General features: G+C 38.3%; 1 protein-coding gene across 1 annotated transcript; it reads left to right on the top strand.

The window, feature by feature from the left end:
- Nucleotides 1-91: 91 nt before the first annotated feature.
- Nucleotides 92-11,888, top strand: LOC126377059 (methionine--tRNA ligase, mitochondrial). Its single transcript, XM_050024689.1, has 10 exons — nucleotides 92-439; nucleotides 1,844-1,942; nucleotides 3,131-3,312; nucleotides 5,724-5,843; nucleotides 6,601-6,709; nucleotides 7,249-7,367; nucleotides 8,763-8,914; nucleotides 9,658-9,863; nucleotides 10,540-10,731; nucleotides 11,421-11,888. The coding sequence occupies exons 1-10, from the start codon at nucleotides 355-357 to the stop codon at nucleotides 11,819-11,821; spliced, it is 1,665 nt and encodes a 554-aa protein (XP_049880646.1). The 5' UTR covers nucleotides 92-354; the 3' UTR covers nucleotides 11,822-11,888.
- Nucleotides 11,889-18,799: the final 6,911 nt, after the last annotated feature.

Raw genomic sequence — 18,799 nt, 5'->3', positions numbered from 1 at the left:
TCAGTAAAAGTTTAGTTCTAGTGGCACCAAGTACCAAGTGGCATTGTCAACTCGTAACTTTTTCCTATCATCTCTGTTACACTACATAGAAATTTATGTAGCTATCTCTTTTTGAAAATAAAATAAACAAAACATGCTAGTAGAACACTGCTTGTGATTCGCAGAGCACGGGCGTGCGACTTATTTTTTCTTCAAATAAAATAGTAAAACAACTAGTTCTCGTCGTTATTTCCTGGTTGCCAGTCGCTACTCAATATCACGGGAGATTGTATCTTTTAATATTGACTTTCATACATCCTTGACGGTACAGTAACCGGCTTGAAAGTGAGATTGTGCACCGGTAATTTTCCAAAAATGAGATTGACTTTACGGTTACTATCTTCTGTGGTGCAAAGGAGACCTTTCTACGTGACTACTCCGATATTTTATGTGAATGCTGGTGAGTGGTAATTGAGTATAAATAAAGTTATCCTTTTATTTTAAAAGCATCAGCTTAATCTTAGTCATTAAAATGCTAGGGCACACGTTTCTTCACATAACTAAACTATAAAGTTGTAATGAACTTTATTGCTTTGGAAAATAAAAATCTAAAACACGGCTAAATTTGACCAACTTCACTTTCAAATATAAATGTATTGTCTAATAAATAACATTCTACCCTATTGTGTATTTTCTTCATTATGTGGATGTGGTACTGGCAGAATTGTGAGCACAAATATCATTAATTAAGAATTCAATTGAATCGTTTTTGTCATTCATGAAAAAAACTGATATATTTTTTTAAATAATGCTGTTTTATTCCTTTGTTGTAGGATGTTTTAAAACTTATATACAGGGTGTTAGTAACATTGTAACTAATACTGAGGGGGATGATTCAGACCATGATTCTGAGTTAATATCAAGTGGAATTTTCCATCACAAAATTCATGTTTTGTGTTTTTTTTATTATTTTAAATTCTATATCTTTGCAATGGAAAATTCTGCTTGATATTAACTCAGGATAATTATGGGTGTTGTGACACCATAACAAATACTGACAGGGATAATTCAGACCAAGATTCTGAGTAGATATCAAGTGGAATTTTCTGTCTGTAAATTCATGGGAATGATGCTTTTTTGAAATTGTTTTCCTGTCCATACTTTTGGAAAATTGCTCTTGATATCAACTCAGAATCTTGGTTCAGAATTGAGGTCTGAATGATCCCTCAAAGTTTTTGTTACAATGTCACTAACATCCTGTATAAAGACTGTACTATGTCTCAATCCCCGAATGTGATGGACTATACCACAAATAAGGCATCCCTTGTTTGTTTACATTTATTTTGGGGAAGACTTGTGGCCATAATCATATCCTTAAATAATTAGCAGACATTAACTAAAGGCTAAATTACTTATTTATAAAAATAATTAATAAGAACTTTTGAGACAAAACAGGGTTAGCTGACGTCACATACAAAACGAAACAGCTAAAATGGAAGTGGGCTGGACATACTATTAGAGGAGGAGATAAATGGAGCAAAGTTGTTACACTATGGTATGGGCGAAACAGGGGTAGGCAATTTAAAAGGTGGGCCGACTAAAAAATGTCAATGGCTGGAAACACTAAGACCTGGACCAGATTCGTAGATAATAAAAAAGAATGGAGAGAAATGGGGAAGGCCTTTGCCTGAAGGCACACAGATTGGTTATTGTAGATTAAGAAAAAACTTTAAAATGTAATTTATATATCTGAAAAAGGCTATAAATAAATAAATAACTTAAGGCTAATTACAAGTCTCCACCTAATAGCGGTTAAGTTGCCTACCCTTTTATATAAATCAAATTATTTATTACTTTTTTCCAGCCCCACACATAGGTCATCTATACACAGCTGTTGTAGCTGACGCCATACAACGGTTTGAGAAGCTCATTGATCCAGACTGCAATGTTATTTTTAGTACTGGTAAGTAAAGTTGGTAATAGGTACCTTGTTTAATAATAAATACTAACCAGCTTGAAAAGGAAAGAGATTATCAAAATTTATGATTTATTTTAATTTTTTGTGGAGGAAGCAAGACAAGTGTGTCAGGATCGAAGCAAATGGAATTCTACAGTCTCTGCTTACCCCGGTGGGAAATAGGTGTGAGTTTTGTATGTATGTTTGATTTTGAGTATTCTATAATAAAAACCACCCTGCACTAATTCGTACCGGTCGCCACTCTCACCCCTCTGGGTCTTGCTTAAGCCTTAAATAGGGTAGTTTCCAACTCGTCAAATCAAGTCATTTTTTACTAAACACTGTGATGTCATAGAAAAACCTGATAAAATTGCACTTATTATTTAATTTTTCTTTATTAAAATACATAAATAGGTTGAATAGAAAAAGGAAAACGTTTTTTTGTCTGCTTGAGATCTTGTCTTTATTTAGTATGCAGAATTTCATAATTTATCTTTGTCTTACGAAACTACCCAATTACCGTAAGAAGTAAGGGGGACGGGGAAGCGCGCGGACTGTCTGTCTCTTTCACACTCACGCGTTAGGCGTCAAAATTGAGATTTTTGTATTGAGTTTCCAGTCATGAGCAACATCATGTACCCACCTTAGAACCCTGTCGCACTATCATATTTGACATTTAATGAGACTTACGGTTTAATTTGTCAAAAAAGTTAATGTGACATGGTTTCAAAGTGTATACATATTAGTACTCGTGACCGTCCACGGTTTCGCGCAGCAGTCGATTATATTTAGCTTGCTTATGTATCTCACACAACTGATCAAGGGTTAATGACCTTGTTATTTGTAAACACTATCTATAGGTAATTAACTTCTTTTTTCTTCTCTTCTTGTAGTTGAGCGTTAGGCTCACAATCCGGAGGTCCCGGGTTCGAATCCCGGTGGGGAAATATCACAAAAAATACTTTGTGATCCCTAGTTTGATCACCTGATTGTCCGAAAGTAAGATGATCCGGGCTTCGGAAGGCTCGATAAGCCGTTGGTCCCTGTTACTACTTACTGATGTAAGTAAGTAGTCGTTACATGAGTCATGTCAGGGGTCTTTGGCGGCTCAATAGTAACCCTGACAGCAGGGTTGATGAGGTTGGTAATCCATCAAGAAGAAGGAGGTTCTTATCTCATCTCATCAATCACCAGGAACAGACGAACATGGCACGAAGATACAGCAGGCAGCCGCTAAGGCCAATCTCGCACCTCAAGAATACTGCAACAAGATATCTGAAGAGTACCGAACACTGTTCAAAGACTTCGATGTGGAGTACACGGACTTCATAAGGACCACAGAGGAGCGGCACAAAAAAGCTGTTCACCATTTCTGGGTAAGATAAAGATGTTTGTTTTTGGTATTCTGAGAGTGTTGACTGATAGGCGGGACTCCCCACTGCTGGGCCACTGGATGCGCTTACATACTGAAGTGGACTTGCAGATACCGGTTGTGGTATATCTATGTTTTTACTTATGGTTTTATGTCATGTCATATGCTGGATAAAAATGCAAATGCCGTTTTTAACCCCCGACGCAAAAACGACGAGGTGTTATAAGTTTTATTGAATATATTACACATACGACCTCATGTTCGGGAGGGTGGTTAGACTTCTCTACACGTGAGCTTCAGAGGTCCTGTGACGAACACACTAGTTATATAGTTATTTAATTAGGTGTAATGATTCCTGTGTATATATACTGCATTATGATGAACTCAAAATCTTAACCTCTTAAGGCCGAGATTGCCAGACACAATAGTTAAACAATGAAGTTTGCATTTAAAAAGGACTTTAAAGTCGTAAGATCGAATGTTCTTTTAAAATCCAAAACCCATTGTTTAACTATTGTGTCTGGAAATCTAAGGTGCTTATAGACTCAAGCATTCACTTGTAACAGAACATGGAGCATTCGCCGTTTTTATATTTGTCGAACTGAACAACGAGCCGAGACAAGCATAGAGCCCAACATTGCTATGAACGTTTTCATGAGCAAGAACGCTCGATAGAATGCTCGCTAAAATGTTCTCGTATTTTTCTCGCATTGTAACATTCCCACAAATGCTCATTACAAGTGAATGCTCAAGTTTTTCAGCACCTTTAGGTTACATAAGAAGCGTCCTTGATTATCTGTTACCTAACTCTCGCGATAACGCGAATCTTTCCGACATTAAAGTGTTAATACTGTCAATTAACTTGTTTATTATCCGCATAAACTGAAAACATCGCAAGCGCCTTCTTGCAAAATCACATTGTGACTTTCTTCAACCAAACCTCGGTTTCATTCTTAATTTCATACTGAGTAAAATGAGGTACTATCCAGGGTAAGTTCCTGAAAATCAACATAGATGGGCTGTACAGATTTTCTTCGTTTAACCTTCTAATTTCATGGATAACAGATGCATCTTTCATCTTTGTTTTTGGGTCATAAATTATGACCCTTTTTATTACACCCAGGCACAATTACATGTTCCACCCATTATTAATTTGCTACGCTATGCTACCACCTATATAGGTGGCAACATAATTCTATAGGTACATAATGTGATCCAAATGTCAATGGTATTTTTTATTTCCTTCATTTAATCACGAATCAACTCGTTAGAAATAGCTTACTACATACATAACATATTTACTAATGTTTCTTATCTCTAAGCGGCCATTAGCAGAGTAGATTATTCAAATGACATTATTTTAAAATCGTTAATAATCTCACATTCTTAAACTCTTAGAAGATTTACAGTAACAAATGTCTTGCGCAGAAACCATATTGACAATGGATGCTTGTTATGTAAAGTCCATTGTAATTTTTCTATGGAAATTCATTTTGTTCAGTAATGCAACTGTTTAGTACTTGCACTAACTATTTTTAGAATCGTCAAGACGTATTTTCTTTCAAATTCAAAAATATCTTTATTCAGTAGGTAACATAGTTATAATTTCAATTGTGTTACATAATTAAAGTCTCATCCGCCTAAAACTACTGCAGATTCGTACAACCTGTATAGCCGGGGAAAAAAAGCTGCAAGAAAAACCTCGGCACAGGGCCCTAGATTTTTCTTTTTCTGTTGTTCTTTTTAAGAAACTGTAGGACCTGGGTTCGATTCCTTTCGATTCCCGATATATATCGGATATATCACAAAATTTTCTTTACGATCCCTGGTTTGGTTAGGACAGGCTAATCACCTTATTGTCCGGAAGTAAGATGATCAGAATTTTGGTGTGAGTCAGCCACCTAACTAGACTACTTACCCAAATTATAACCATTTTTCAATACAATACAATAGAAAACGCTCTATAGCATACAATAATGATAATAGAAATATAATCGACGGTCTCATTGTTTTTTTTTTTTTATAAATAATATAGGGTCGCGTTTGCCACAATCTCACCTGATGGTAAGTGACGATGAGGTCTAAGGTGGATCACGCTTACCTAGCCAATGCCTGTTCACTCTAGCCTTGAAGGCTCTCAGATTATAACGAGTTGGAAAAATAGACGACGGCAGACATTTCCAGCCCTTTGCTGTTCGCATCAAAAAGGAAGAGGCGAAACGTTTAGTGCGGATCGGTGGTATATCCACAACATAAGGATGAAATGTCCGCCGACGTCTTGTTGTCCGTAGATGGAATGGAGTGGGTGGAATCAACCCGTGAAATTCCACGATGGTTTATTGATCTGGTCTTACAACCCGCACGTGAGAAGAGTCATAAATAAGATTTTCATAATATTGTTTCTCTTAATTGCAGAAAAAGCTGGTGAAGAAAGACTACATATACAAAGCGAAATATTCAGGATGGTACAGCGTAAACGATGAATCTTTTGTGCCTGAAACACATGTCAGGGACGAACTCAGGAATGGAGAACAGGTAACACGAATGATCGACATCAGTATTATTTGAATTAATTTAATACGAATACTTAACCTACTCGCAAAAGCTTAAAGCTTAAAGCTTGCAATGCATGCAAACAGATTTATCTAAAGCTTTTGACTAGGCGTTACACACATGTCAAGAAAGAAATCGTAAGAAAGAAAAAAGAAACCTTAACAAAAGATTCACATTCACGAGCACTAAACATGGGATAAACAACAGGGCGAATATTTAATCTAACAATATTACAAATCGGATTTTCTTGTGCGGACTACCACAGGGTAAAATTTGAGGTCCTATATTATTCCTTTTATACGTTAAAACATTTTTGTATGAATATCATTTGATATTTCTATCTTTGTAAGTAAACCGCGGTAGCCCAGTTGAAAGATCGTTTGACTCTCACTGTGAGTTCGCAGGTTCAAATCCCAGCTCACGGTAATATCATAAACCAATGATTTCCGAGTTTGTTTCGAATTCATGTTTAGATCATAAATGATTATCGCGTAATCAGCGATGAAGGAAAACAGCGTGAGGAAATCTACATTTCTGAGAAATGCGTTTTGGACGTATGTGACCTAACCTAACCTGTATTGGGCTGGTTTTCTTTCCGTGGATTGAAAGGTCAGACAGGCAGTTGCCGGAAAAAAACCGAACCTGTCAAATCTCAGGTAAGGTAAGCGGATTATGATTATTATGATGATGATAATGATGTCCGTTTCGCGTTTTAAATAACTTGTTTATTGTCTTATAGGTAAAAGTGTCATTAGAATCGGGACACGTGGTCGAATGGACTGAAGAGACAAACTACATGTTCCGACTGAGCGCGTTCAAAACACACTTACAGGAGTGGCTTAAAAATGGTAAGGATCAAATTCATTAGTGTAGTAAATGATTAAAAAACATAATAACGGGTTCTCACCGCCAAAATAGGGATATGAGACTCCCGATATTTCGACACTGTTGCAAGTGCCATGATCACGGGATGACTGATGAGATTGGAGTGGAGTAGGTAGATCCATAATTTTCTACGGGCAGACATATCTGTCTACCCTCTTTCTTGGCCGCTTGTTTATGTTGCCGCTTGGGTTCAGATCCCGGTGGGGACATATCACAAAAATCACATTGTGAACTCTAGTTTGGTCAGGACTTTACAGGCTGATCACCTGATTGTCCGACAGTGAGATGATCCGTCCTTCGGAAGCCACGTTAAGCCGTTGGTCCCGGTTACTACTTACTAATATAAGTGCCTAGTCGTCACACGAGCCATGTCAAGGGCCTTTACCGGCTCAATAGTAACCCTGACACCAGGGTTGATGGGGTTAGTGATAGAAGGCGCGACGATATAGTCGTGAAAATAGTGTTACGTTGAGTCAAAATCAAACTCTTTTCCAATCTGCAGATGGAGTTATTACACCAAGCAAGTTTCAGAAGCATCTAGTAGACATGGTGCAGAACGAAGCATATTTCCCGGACATATCAGTCAGTAGACCTTCCTCCAGGGTACACTGGGCTATACGGGTAAATATTGTCATAAATTCTTGTTTTGGATATCGCGTTTTTTAGTTTTTTTTTTTTTGTATCTGATTCTGTATCTGTGTTTGAAAGAAATTGTTTATTCATTCATTGATTTATTCTTGTGCGTGTGTTGTTAATGTTCGATTACAATCATGTTAAACTAGTATCAATATACTCCGCCGAAAATAGGAACGCTTATTTTAAATATAATAATATCTCATGCATGGAATAATATTAAATTAAACATGGATTCGCATGGATCATAAATAAAGTAATAAGTCACTGTGGTCCTGTGATTCACTGGCTTGCTTCTCAAATAGGGAGCACCGGTTCGTTCCCCGGTACCGGACCAATGAGTTATTAACATATCTTAAGTCCGTTAAATGTATACATATTATTAACATAGTTAATTTGATTTGATTGTTTAGATTTAAGCTTATTATTTTATATTTTTTGGGGTTCAGCTGAAAATCAATCAATCAATCGTTGTGGCACTCCCTCAATGTCGGAGTGTCACAACATCTTGCTGAGCTGACGTCCCTTTTTAGAGATAAGGTTTAAATTCATTATTTTGTTCATTATTCTATTCTGTGTACCACCTACTTATTTCTAAAATAAATGTTTTTCTTTTTTTCTTTCAAGTGCAGGGGGGTTAAAAAGGCCACAGAAAAAGCAATATTTCAATTTGTCATTTGCGCATATAAAAGTAAGTGCGCAATGCAAACAAATGTCAAATAGCAATATTGCTTTTTTAGATGAATTGCTTCGATGCTGTCTTTTAACCCCCCAGTTTTCACTAACACAGTTGTCTCGATCATTATAGAGGCACAGAAAACTCGGAGGTGTGGGTACAGTCACGAGGATTAATATGTATACACTTTGATACCATGTCACATTAACTTTTTTGACAAATTAAACCGTAACTCTCATTAAATGTCAAATATGATAGTGCGATAGGGTTCTAAAGTGGGTACATGATATTGCTCATGACTGTACTTAGCTCATCTTACGATGGATGTACCTCTGACTACCCGAATTGGGATATAGTCGTGTGATTTGTCAATGACAAATTGAGAATCATCATCATCAGCCCATTAACGTCCCCACTGCTGGGGCACGGGCCTTCCCTATGGATGGATAGGGAGATCGGGCCTTAAACCACCACGCAGGCCCAGTGCGGATTGATGGTTTTTAACGACTGCTAATGCAGCCGGGACAAACGGCTTAACGTGCCTTCCGAAGCACGGAGGAGCTCGAGATGAGAACTTTTTTTGTGGTCACCCATCCTATGACCGGCCTTTGCGAAAGTTGCTTAACTTCAACAATCGCAGACCGAGCGCGTTTACCGCTGCGCCACCGAACTCCTCAAATTGAGAATGCTCAAGACAAATATTTCAGGTGCCAGACGACGAAGAGCAGAGTATATACGTATGGCTGGACGCCCTGGTCAACTACCTGACAGTGCTCGGCTATCCTGATGAAGACGCCATGATCAAGAGAGGACGGCCGTGGCCGGCAGACGTACAAGTCATCGGGAAAGATATATTAAAGTGAGTCCACTGATACAAAAAAAAAGTAGACTCACAATCGCTAAGGTTTTTTTCTAAAAAACTGTCTGAACCGTGTTGTAAATACGTATACATTGGCCCCAATTCCTGCAGACACCTCCTAGTTTTACTTTAAGTTATACCTGTTATTTTCTTATCCGCCGAAAAGGACAGGGACGGATGATTGACAGTTCTTAATTTTAGGAAGAATGAGTAAATGAATGAGTAACCCGGGCGTATCAAAAAGTATCTCGCTGGTACGCAAACCGTTTGACGTGTGCTGTCAACTTAATTCTGTCAGTGTCCCGATTGCTGCAGACACTTCCTAATTTTATTTTAAGTTATTATTTTCTTGTCCGCCGAAAAGGAAAGCTTAAAATAAAATTAGGCGTCTGCAGGAATTAGCACCATTATAAGTTCGCTCCCTAAAATTAAGTTGAAATAATGAGCAATATCGTTTGTACATTGTCGTCACTGCGCGCATTGCGAATAAATTCAATTTTGACACGCCGTCGCTTGGTGACAAAATGCATGGTATTAAATGTGTTCCTCTAGTTATTTTAAATAACTTATAATGTATATCCTCACTGATTTAGAAGTTGTGTTGCTCAGCCATAACACCTTGATGTAGATTTAAAAATGTTAAACTGACCTTCAGCAAGTTTATCCATGATAATTATGTAGAATAAATGATTCGGATTTCTGATCTAGGTTTTATATAACACCAAATGTTTTCCGCCACTCAGGTTCCACGGCATATACTGGCCAGCGTTCCTGATGGCGTTGAACTGGCCGCCCCCGCGCCGGCTGGTGTGCCACTCGCACTGGACGGTGTGCGGCGCCAAGATGTCCAAGTCGTGCCACAACGTGGTCAGCCCGCGCCTCGAGCCTGCGCCCGCGCCGGCGCTCCGGTACATGCTGCTCAGGGAGGCCACCATGCACGACGATGCCAGTGAGTTCTTGAGTTCTTACTCTCATGCCCGTTTCCCACCGGGGTAAGCAGAGTACGCAGGAACTTCACGAGTTAATTCCACCCATTCCATTCCATCTACGGACAACAAGACGTCGGCAGGCATTTCATCCTTATGTTGTGGATCTACCACCAATCCGCACTAAACGTTTTGCCTCTTCCTTTATGATGCGAACAGCAAAGGACTGGAACTGTCTGCCGTCGTCTGTTTTTCCAACTCGTTATAATCTGGGAGTCTTCAAGGCTAGAGTGAATAGGCATTTGCTAGGTAAGCGTGATGCACCCTAGACCACATCGTCACCATCAGGTGAGATCGTGGGCTAACGCGAGCCTATATATATTTTTTGTTTGCCAATGACACACTAACATTAGTTTTTAAGTAATTTGTAACTAACATAATTATGGTCATTAGACTGAAATAAATACTTTTATTATATTATTAAAAAAAGACTATGGAATTCCATTTACTTCTATCCTGACACACTTCTCTTGCTTCCTCCACATATCAATCCTTTCATACACGCACGCCGCTACAGATTAGTACTAAACTTTTTTTTTCTTAAGTTCTTGGGGGTGAAAAGGCACTTGAGAGTGCCACCACCACCCACACGATAGAAGAAAAATATTCAAACGATAGCTTGTTGCTATCTGTCGACAGACTACAGCCAGACGAAGCTGATAAACATAGCGAACTCCGAGCTAGCGGACACGCTGGGCAACCTCGGCAGCCGGTGCTGCGGCGCCGCGCTCAACCCGCGCGGGGAGTTCCCGCCGCTCCACGCAACGGAGCTCGGGGAACTCCGGCCGGGGGTCGCCTCAGAACTCATGGACTGCGTCGAGGCGCTACATGGTGAGACGCTTTCATACTTATCATTATCACTGATGAACACCAAGGTCACTGATGAAGGTCAAGGTCACTTTAACGTCAAAGTAACTAAAAGGCTAATGATGGCTACTAAATAGCCAAGGTTACTAAACGCACATGGGGACTCCCCGCCCGCTACACCACGCGGCGAGTTCCCGCCCGCTACACCACGCGGCGAGTTCCCGCCGCTGCTACGGCCGGGAGTCGCCACCGAGCTCATGGACAGCGTCGAGGCGCTACATGATGTGATGCTTTCATACATCTCTGGTGAAGGTCAAGGTCACTTAAAGGTCAAGTGGTTAAAGATCAATCAAGATCACTAAAAGGTGATAGCTCAAGTGACTAAATATTCAAGGTCACCGATGAAGGTCAAGGTCATTTCAAGGTCAAAGCTACTTAAATGCCAAGGTCAATAAAAAGCCAAGGCCACGAAAGGCAAGGTCACTAAAAGTTTAAGGCTGCAAATTTTTGGCAGTAACTTAATATAGCTTTCCCCCTGAGCACCCGCAACTCTGTCCGCGTGGAATCGTTCATCAAATATAGCGTAATTATATAGCACACATATTACGTCTTTCGGACGCGGATACTTATCAGTGCCTATCACCCCTAAGCTGAAATCGAAGTCCTCAATGACAGTCCAAGGCCACTGCCGAATACATCTGTCTCTGTTTCAGAAATCTGCTACAATCACTACACAAACTACCAGTTCTACAAAGCAGTCGACGCCGTCATACACACACTGCACGTCGCAAACTTGTTCTTCGAGTCCCACAAACCATGGGAACTACGCAAGAAGCCAGAATGCCAAAAAGAATTGGACGTAATACTACATATTACCATGGAAACCTTACGAATCAGCGCCATAATCTTACAGCCAATAATACCACAATTGTCAGAGAAATTATTAGATAAACTGCAAATACCGAAGGATTCGCGAAGTTGGCAACACTGCGTGACGCCATCTTGGAGGGTTCAAGGCGCCATTTACGAGACGAAAAACATTCAAGGCGGGAAATTCGTTTTGTTTCCCAGAATTTACACGGATAAGAAACAGAAGAAATCCGTTAGTGCTTAGTGAAATTTGAGATCTATTAAAATAGTTTTTTGACGTCAAAATGAAATGCAACGAATAATTTTGATGATATTGTAGTTTTTTTAGTTTAATTTTAAATCTAATTACCTAAGTATAGTGTTCTTCCCAATTTGAAAATGTGGCAAACAGGGGCTTTTTAGACTACGTTCCTCAAAAACAATATAGATGGCGCTGTACAGATTTTCCTTTGTTCTAATTTCAATTTTCAAAAACAAATTTCCTTTTTTATTACACCCAGCCACAATTACATCTTTCACCCATTATTATTCTGATCAAAATAAATAGAAGCAATATAGGTAGCATACATACATACGTAGTCGGTCCCAAAGTTCTGTCACAGGCACATTATTTTTAAATTTCGAACATGCTTTTAGAAAAATTTTATGGCGTTCCATTTTTGAATGTTTGACAATTATTTTAAAACAAAAAATGATCATTTGCCGTGATTTATTACGATGGAGTGGACCTTGAAAGAAAACCGAATCGCAATTTTAGCGTTGCATCGCTGTGGACACTCGCCGAGTACCATTTTCAAGTTGCTCAAAAATTTGAAAATAACACTTAGGTTTGTGTATCGTACCATAAATAGGTATAATGAAGTCTCAAGTGTTGAGGACAAGAAAAGAACTGGCCGGCCTCGCTCCGCAAGAACACCAGCAGTGATCAAAGCGATAAAGGCGCGCATACGAAGAAATCCTGTCCGAAAACAGAAACTGATGGCTTTGCAGATGGGGGTCAGTAGAAAAACAGTTAAAAAGGTTTTAAACGAAGACCTTAAGTTGCGAGCATACAAGAAAAAGAGTGGACACTTACTTAATGCCCGCCTGAAAGCAATTAGACTCAAAAGATCCCGGTTGTTATTAAAACGGTACGCGAGAAACCGACACCGTGACATACTTTTTACAGACGAAAAAATTTTTGATATAGAAGAAAAGTACAATAAGCAAAACGATAGAGTGTACGCAGAGAACTCTGAAGAAGCAGGAAAAAAAGTTCCGCGGGTTCAACATGGGCATCATCCATCTTCAGTGATGGTCTGGTTAGGTGTCTCTTACTATGGGCCAACGGAGGTTCATTTCTGCGAAAAAGGTGTCAAAACCAGTGCAAAAATGTACCAAGAGACGGTTTTGAATCGGCTTGTCAAAGATCTGCCCAACACGCTTATTTCAGGACATCATTTCGTGTTCCAGCAGGATTCTGCGCCTGCACACAAAGCCAAAACTACTCAAGCCTGGTTCGACCATCAAAAAATTTACTTTATTAGACACGAAGATTGGCCTTCCTCCAGTCCGGACCTTAATCCTCTGGATTATAAAATTTGGCAGGTCTTAGAGAACAAGGTCTGTGCTAAACCCCACAAAAATTTGGCGAGCCTGAAGTCAGCCATAATTAAAGCCGTCGCTGAAATAGACATGAATATGGTGCGTGCTGCGATAGATGACTGGCCGCGGCGTTTGAGGGAAGTTATTAAAAACAAGGGAGGTCATTTCGAATAATTTTAAGTTATTTTCATTTCTTAATAAATATACTTTAAATTGATATATAAATTTTTATAAACTTATTGGTACTTTTTATTTTATCACTATTTTCATATATGACAGAACTTTGGGACCGACTACGTACATAACATAAACAGCCTATACGTCCCACTGCTGGACACAGGCCTCCCCTCAATCAACCGGAGGGGGTATGGAGCATACTCCACCACGCTGCTCCACTGCGGGTTTGGTGGAGGTGTTTTTACGGCTAATAGCCGGGACCAACGGCTTAACGCACCCTCCGAAGCACACATAACGCGATCTTAATATCAAGCAATTACTATTTTTATATACGCTTCGGCCATTACATTGTATTTTGGAATAATTATGTATCCGGGTAATGAGAAAATAGGTAATTATCACGTTAAAGCTGTACAACGCCATCTGTATTGTTTATGGTGAATGTAGCCTGGAAAGTCCTTATTGTCAGACGCTCATGTAATAGGGGTGCAATGTATATAGTTACAATTAGGTTTTATTAGAATTGTGTTCGTTTGACTGATCTGTTTTAACTATATTATTACTTTGCGCATTTATTTAAATAAATATTGTTGAAATTGTTCCCGTGACTTTAATTTCTTGTTGCTCTGATTTTTGGCTTTTTATATTAGCAAATAGAAATAGAAATGTTTTATTGCGACCATGTGTTCGTACAAATTGTGGTGTTATAAAAATACAGTATTATAGTATCAACGTGGACCCGGTAAGGACACTGCAACTGGTAGAGAGGACTACATACTTAATTATTAGTCAGCGATACAATTTGTATTTATCATACGCCATATCATATAGGGGAGTAAGGGGAGAACGGAAAGAACACCTATATCCGGCCCAACTGCCAACCTCACCTGCGCGCGTCGGTGCTTCATTATGAGTCGCTGGCGGCGGTATCCCCTGGGCGCCGCGGTGCTCCCTGCTACATAACGGTCGAGGCTCTGGCGACCGAGCGATGGCGGTATAACCATACCACCGGTCGGTCAACCGACCGCAGAGGCAACAGCGGCCTTGGAGTTTAAATAACTTCAAAAATGTCTAGGGCAGAAGGCAACGGGAAACCACTGCTTCTATTTTCCCAAGAGAGTCAGCATGAAGGGTCCTCGCAACCCTGATCCTGACCACGATCCTCAGATATGAGGGACCGACCCAAGAGAGAGATTGCACTTATATTTTAAGTATTGTTTTATATGTTTATTATGATTTAATTTATAAAATATTATTAAAAATATTCATTTTATTCATTAATAATAGGGAATACAATCGAATTGCGTCAATAAACGCAATATTTAGAATTAGGAATATTCCTTCTTTATTCTAGGTATAGGTGGGATATTGGCTCCGATTTCTGTAGACACCTTATTTTATTTTTAGTTATACCATTCATTGTCTTAACCGCCGACAAGGATAGACGGATGACTGACAACTGTTAATTTTAAAATTAATGCATAACCCGGGTAAATAAAATAGACATCTCGCTCGTATGACGTGTCCTGGCAACTTAATTCTATCGGGTTATTGGTCGGGTTGTGTGTCAGGATCGAAGCAAATGGAATTCTATAGTCTCTGCTTACCCCGGTGGGAAATAGTCGTAAGTTTATGTATGTATGTATATTATTGGCCTGTATAAAAAAGCTGCCTAAAATTGACGTGTTCCATAAATTTTAAGCCTGTCGATTACCCGTCCCTTTCTTTTTCAGCGGAAAAGAAAATGACATGTACAACTTAAAATAAAATTAGATGGTGTGTACAGGAATCAGCCATTAATGAAAGAAGACTAAGATAACTTAGTGGGGATACCAAATAAAAACACGTAATTCTATATCGAAGTCAATTTATTTACTTGTACGCTTACGAAATAATAATATTTGCATCAAAATACTGCAATAACGACTAACGGTATCAAGAAGCTAGATTACATTACTAAGAGGCTACGTACAACGCGTCGCACGCGCTGCGGGAGGGGCGGGTTGATTGGGGGGGAGGGAAGTGTTATGTTCTAGAACAGCCTTTTCCACCCTACGGAACACTCCCCACTAAAGCGGGCTAGATGCGTCAAGGTCACGGGTTTGCTGATCAGGGGGAGTTAAAATGGCCTCGCAATTCGTCTAAGAAAGTAATATTGCAGTTTGACATTTGCGCATATAAAAGTAAGTGCGCAATGCAAACAAATGTAAAATATCGGAGTGGTGCGGAAAGACCGCAAGTGTCTCGCTCTCTCACACGTCTAACCTCCGCTCCTCTCTTCTCCGCTTTAGTGTTCAGTCGACCCTTATTCAAGCCCCCATATTTGCGGACCTTAAAAGAAAACTGTTATCGCAACGGTTTACGCTTTGCTTGCGTTACCTATTCTTTTGATATTTTTCCGCGCCCCCTTAGAATACGCTGTTCTAGGAGATAAACATGCTATATATTGGGGAAATGGGCACTAAAAAGCCCACATTGAAGCAATGAGGGATTTTTCTGGCTACGTTCCTTAAAACCAAAATATATGGCGCTATAGAGATGTTCCTGCGTTTAACCTTCTAATTTCATGGATAACAGACAATTGAACCTTTTATTTTTGACGTGACGTATTGTATCTATTTTATTTTATTTATTATTTATTGAACAGCCTCCGTGGTCTAGTGGTAAGAGCGTTAGGCTCACGATCTGGAGGTCCGGGTTCGATTCCCGATGGGGACATTGTCGAAATTTGTGAGACTGTCCTTTGTTTGGTAAGGACTTCTCAGGCTTGAATCACCTGATTGTCCGAAAAAGTAAGTTGATTCCGTGCTTCGGAGGGCACGTTAAGCCGTTGGTGCCGGCTATTAGCGTGCCCAGCAGTGGGACGTATATAGGCTATTTATATATGTATGTATTATTTATTATTTTGAGTTATTTGAATGTTTTATTATGTAAATCATGAATCATTGTTATCTGAAATAAAGAAATTTTAATTTGTGTTTTTGGGTATTTTGTTTTTGCGTATAAAAGATTACCCTTTTACACCCATGCACGATTATTAATCTTCCACCCATTATTATTCTGATCAAAATAAGAGAAGCAATATAAGTAACAACATAATTCTATACATTATTATAAATGTGATTAACACGTTAAGTCTACATAATTCTATTACATAATGTGATTATCACATTAAATCTCGACAGCGCCATCTATATTACGCAGAACGTAGCTTGGAAAGTTCCTCATTCATGCGAAAAAGCAATATTGCAATTTGACATTTGCGCATGTAGAAGTAAGTGCGCAATGTCGACAAATGTCAAATAAGAATAGTGCTTTTTGCGACGAACTACTTTGTGGCCTTTTTAGACCTAAGTATGATTTAGTCTTGTGTATTTAGTATTTTTCTTATATAGCACCTAAATGACATAGTATAATACATTTAGGCAATAACTTATCTAAGTTTGTGCTTAATGACAGCAATCGTACTAAAACTTTACAAATTCTACCATTTGATATAAAATATTTCATAATTTTACGTTTGAGGGTAGTTAGTGAATGTTTCCGTGTTTCTAGCCCCACCCGCACAGCTCAGGTATCTCGTTACCTAATCCACTTCACAAATACGAGTACTTACAACATAATATCTCAATACACTTAGTCGAAAATGCATCCCATGAGTATGATACAGGTATGAACTATAATATATAAATTCTTACAAAAATTCGGTGACTTAAATGCTTACTGTATTCCGTTATTGAATGCGAACAGCTTTTATTTTTTATTCATATAAAAATGGTAGTTTATTAATCCATAAACTGGCAAGACCTTAATTTTCATGTAAACAAAAAACGAATAGTTTTGAAACGCGCCCAGACGCCAAACTGATCATACATAAAGTTTGGATCTGAGTGCCATTTTAAAAACATCAGACGGGTTGTGAATCATATTTTGGATTGCTTTGATATAATTTCATAAAATATCACATTTACTTCAGCATCATTTTGATTAACCTAAACAATGTTGCCAACATAACATGAAACTTTTTATGAAATAATGCCCAAGGTAAAAAAACTCTAATTGTTCTGAATATAAACATCTGCGAATATATATCATTTGTTGTATAAAAATATTATATTTATTTATGTTAAAACAACTATTATTGGACTAATATTGTTTAGTATTTTTTACCTTGCAACCCAAAATATGATTTTAATGAGCATTAGAGCGTTTTACACAGAGTACATTGTAAGAAACAGCTAAAAGCCTTTGCTTCCATTCACTCTTCTGTTTAATCTGTTATTTTACATATATTTTTTACTATGGCAATAGGTACAAATTTGGAATGGACAGACCGACGTGATTGGTGAATGAATGGAAACATTGATTCGGTTTAAATACTTTTGCGAAAAGCGTCATGTAAAATACACCAGTTTCCAAAAATACTAAACTGTTTTAAAAAAAAATCCTTGCCTTTATGTACGTTGTCTGATTTTTTGCGACAAAAATAAGAAAAACTGAAGTGAGTGAGTAAGTGTTCTTGATCATTCTTAAAGAAACACTTTCAATCAATAGTATCACCACACTACATTATACACCATATTTTAATCGTGAATAGTCAATAATTGTTTTTTTCATAATTATTGTATTTTAATTACTTCTAAACTTGTGTATTTTAATGACTTCTTTTGTTGATTGGTGAGATACGTTAAAATCGTTATCATACACCCTCGTGTATACCCTTGATGTCTATACAAAACACCGCGACTTTAGGAATATCGTCTAAAACTGCTCGGCATAACAGTTTCCTAAAAAACCTGTATCGAGCCTATTTTTTAGAAACAGATAACCTATCAATTCCAAAAACTTCAGTACAGAAGAATAAAAATTCTTGTTTTACTATTTAGATTTATAAAATCTGTTCCGTCTGGTAAATTTCACATTAAATGGCAACATCACTATCTATTGAACCAATTAGAAGGCGACATTAGTAGTGTTGCCACTTAAACCTCACAAATCCTACTAAATTATTTTTTTAAATAGAAATAGGTGTGGATTGCCGAGCAGTTTAAAACAAATACAATATGTTTAGGCTTTTATAGAAATATTTAAAAAGTACAGTAAAGTTAGAGGACACATCGAAATGCATAATACTTATAACTAGTAATAATACAGATGATTTAGTGGCAATGTACACGTGGCGGACATTTGTGCAATGTCTACATATTTATACGCAGTCCGTTTGTAATAATTATACAAACTTTATAATGGGAAGGATCCATAAAAAAAACAAGAAATGTGTTTTTAGAGGCTGGGTTTTCCTTCAGGTTCGTAAGTCAGATTAGCAGTTATAATATCAGCAGACTCCGTGAAAACGGGACGCCAGTAATCTCCCAAGCATGATGATGGCCAATTGTTCGTGCTAACGTTCAAAATTGTACGAGTTTTCAAAGCAACTTACACATATTCATATTTCCATACA

This window comes from Pectinophora gossypiella, chromosome 22, assembly GCF_024362695.1.
Source record: "Pectinophora gossypiella chromosome 22, ilPecGoss1.1, whole genome shotgun sequence".
NCBI lineage: Eukaryota > Metazoa > Arthropoda > Insecta > Lepidoptera > Gelechiidae > Pectinophora > Pectinophora gossypiella.
The sequence above is the reverse complement of the archived record's forward strand: the minus strand, read 5'-3'. Positions and strand labels throughout refer to the sequence as shown.